Source organism: Asparagus officinalis, chromosome 2, assembly GCF_001876935.1.
Source record: "Asparagus officinalis chromosome 2, Aspof.V1, whole genome shotgun sequence".
Classification (NCBI taxonomy): Eukaryota; Viridiplantae; Streptophyta; class Magnoliopsida; order Asparagales; family Asparagaceae; genus Asparagus; species Asparagus officinalis.
Genome location: NC_033795.1, coordinates 76048298 through 76050813, shown reverse-complemented (window position 1 = coordinate 76050813; position 2516 = coordinate 76048298). Strand labels below are relative to the sequence as shown.

At 45.3% G+C, this 2516-nt stretch overlaps 1 protein-coding gene across 1 annotated transcript in view; it reads right to left on the bottom strand.

Annotated features, from left to right (window-relative positions):
• Nucleotides 1-2499, bottom strand: part of LOC109831334 (putative disease resistance RPP13-like protein 1) — a 9280-nt gene extending 6781 nt beyond the window's left edge. Inside the window, exons 1-2 of the mRNA XM_020398665.1 lie at nucleotides 977-2499; nucleotides 12-946 (exon numbers count right to left, since the gene is read on the bottom strand). Coding sequence (XP_020254254.1) covers nucleotides 12-946; nucleotides 977-2499 — 2458 coding nt within the window. The remainder of the gene's footprint in view (nucleotides 1-11; nucleotides 947-976) is intronic.

Sequence of the window (2516 nt, the reverse complement as noted above, 5' to 3'; positions counted from 1 at the left end):
CCTTTTCATACTCCTCTGCTGCATCACTATCATCATTCCATTCCAAACGTAACACTTGGAGTCTCTTTTCATACTCCGTGCAATTTCGAGTTCCTTGAGGCTATCAGGCGGATGGAGGCAATCGAGCACCTTTTCATACTCCTCTGCTGCATCACTATCATCATTCCAATCCAAATGTAACACTTGGAGTCTCTTTTTATCATGTAACTGAACCAGACTAACCTCCTCGTCATGTCGTTGGTTCCGAAGGCCACTAATCCGAAGTTCCTGAAGCTCTCTCAGGTCCTTTAGTTCGCTAAGTTTATTATAAGCACCAGCTCTAAGAGACAACCCTTGAAGCGAAGTAAGAGTCCCAATCCCATCGATGTTTCCATAGGGAATATGATTTGGCAGCAGATGTCTCAAGTTAATAAGGTTATTCAAGACCAAAACTGGAGAAGTTGCAATACTGCTACAAGCAAGTACCTGCAGGTGGTAAAGCTTGCAGATTGAACTAGGCAACCGAGTAAAACCACGATCAACTGACAAATATCTGAGATGTCTCAATTTACCTATTGCACACGGCAACACTTCCATTTCTTCAATAGTGATGCGCAACACTCGAATGCTTTCTAGTGATTCAAACACTTGTCGGAAAGCCACGGCATGCTCATCATTGTATCCATTGAATTTTAAAATCAGGGTGTGCAAGTTCTTCCATTTGTCCATATCTTTGAGAAGATCAAGATCACCGGTTTCAAAGTACAAATGACGTACCGTGTTTGGGATCTGGTTGATTGATGTATCTCCAACAAACGTAAAGCATTCACCATGAGATACTTTGCTTGACAGATCATGCAAAAGATCATGCATGATGTACTCTTCTTCCCGTCCTTGAGTTGAGGGATTTATCCAACTATCATATTGAGTTGAGGGATTTATCCAACTATCATATTGTTCAAGAAATGTCAGTTTGGCTAACTCATCTTCAAGAAATGTCAGTTTGGCTAACTCATCAAAGTAGCGGCTTCCAATATCCTCTGGTGCCTGTGCTAGATTCTGAGGAGATTGTTGGATGAAGCCGAGCGCCATCCACATTAAAACTAGATCGCTTTTGAGAAACCGGTGATCTTGAGGAAAGGTGCTGAGAAATGCAAAACAAGGTCTTAGGTGCTTCGGTAAATAATAGTAGCTCAACATCAGAGCCGGCATCACACCATCTCTCTGTGGTCCATGATCTGATATACGACTAGATTGCAGAATATTCGTCCAGTGACTGTCATCCAAGTTAGAACGCAATAACGCTCCAATCGTCTTGGCAGCCAGCGGCAAGCCTCCAAGCCTTCCAGCTATTTGCTCGCCAATTGATTGCAGCTTCCCATGATTATGGGGATTTGTTCCAGCAAATGCGTATCGGTTGAAAAGTGATAAGAAGTCATTACCATCCAAGGGTTTTAACTTCATCGACTCGTTTGCCATCCCTCCCAAAGCTAGTGTAGCCATTTCGGCGACCTCCTCCGATCTGGCAGTTAAAATGATTTTACTTCCTTTAAGTCCACACCTCAACGGAGCAAACAACGTCTGCCAACTAGAGAGATCGTCGTCATTCCAAACGTCATCCAAGACGAGGAGAAATTTCTTAGATGACACCAAGGCCTCGAGAGCTTCCTGTAGTGGGCCAAGTCCTCCGACGTCCGGTCTCCTTTGTGCAGCGCATTCTAGGATGTCTCCCGTAATCTTTTTAACATCAAAGCGAGTGGAGACACACACCCAAATTTTGATGCCAAAGGAACTCTGTAAGGTGTCATCCCCGTAGACGACTTGTGCAAGGGTTGTCTTTCCGACTCCTCCGAGGCCCTCAATGGAGAAAAGAGAGATGCCCTCGTGATCCTCATTAGCGATGGGCGCCCACAGCAACCACTGTAACACTTCCTTCGTATCCCCATCCCTTCCCAGCACATCTCTCTCCCTTACAATAGGTCCAGTTTCACGAAGTTGTTCTTGTTGTTGTTGTTGTTGTTGTTGTTGGTTACGCTCTGTTACCAAACTGTTAAAAACTTCAACGCCTGCCGCCACTTCACTTAGCCTCTTGACAGCCCCCCTTAGCTTCTCGAGGGTGGGGTCGGATTTAAAGGCTCTTTTACTAAACTTGGAAACTCTTCGTTTAGAATCGGAAATAAAACCGCTCACCTTGCTGCCACGAGGTCCGCTTCCTGCAGCATCCGTCTCCACTCGCTTCTGTATCTCATTATAATCGAGATCATCGAGTACGTCACTGGCCATGTAGACAGCACCCTTAAGTTGCCATAGCCATTTGTTGAGGTCGCCGGTTATTTCTCCTTGCCCGCTCTCCGCTGCGTTTACGACAGCTCGGATACGAGGAAGAGCATCCTTGAGCCTTTGAAGCTCGTCGTTCATTCGTCTTCGCCGAGCAAAAAACTGGTCTGCTGCGTAGTCAAACCCAACCTCCACCAGCTTCTCAATGATTTTGCTTGCAATCACATCTCCGACAACCACCATATTTGATTTTTTTTTTC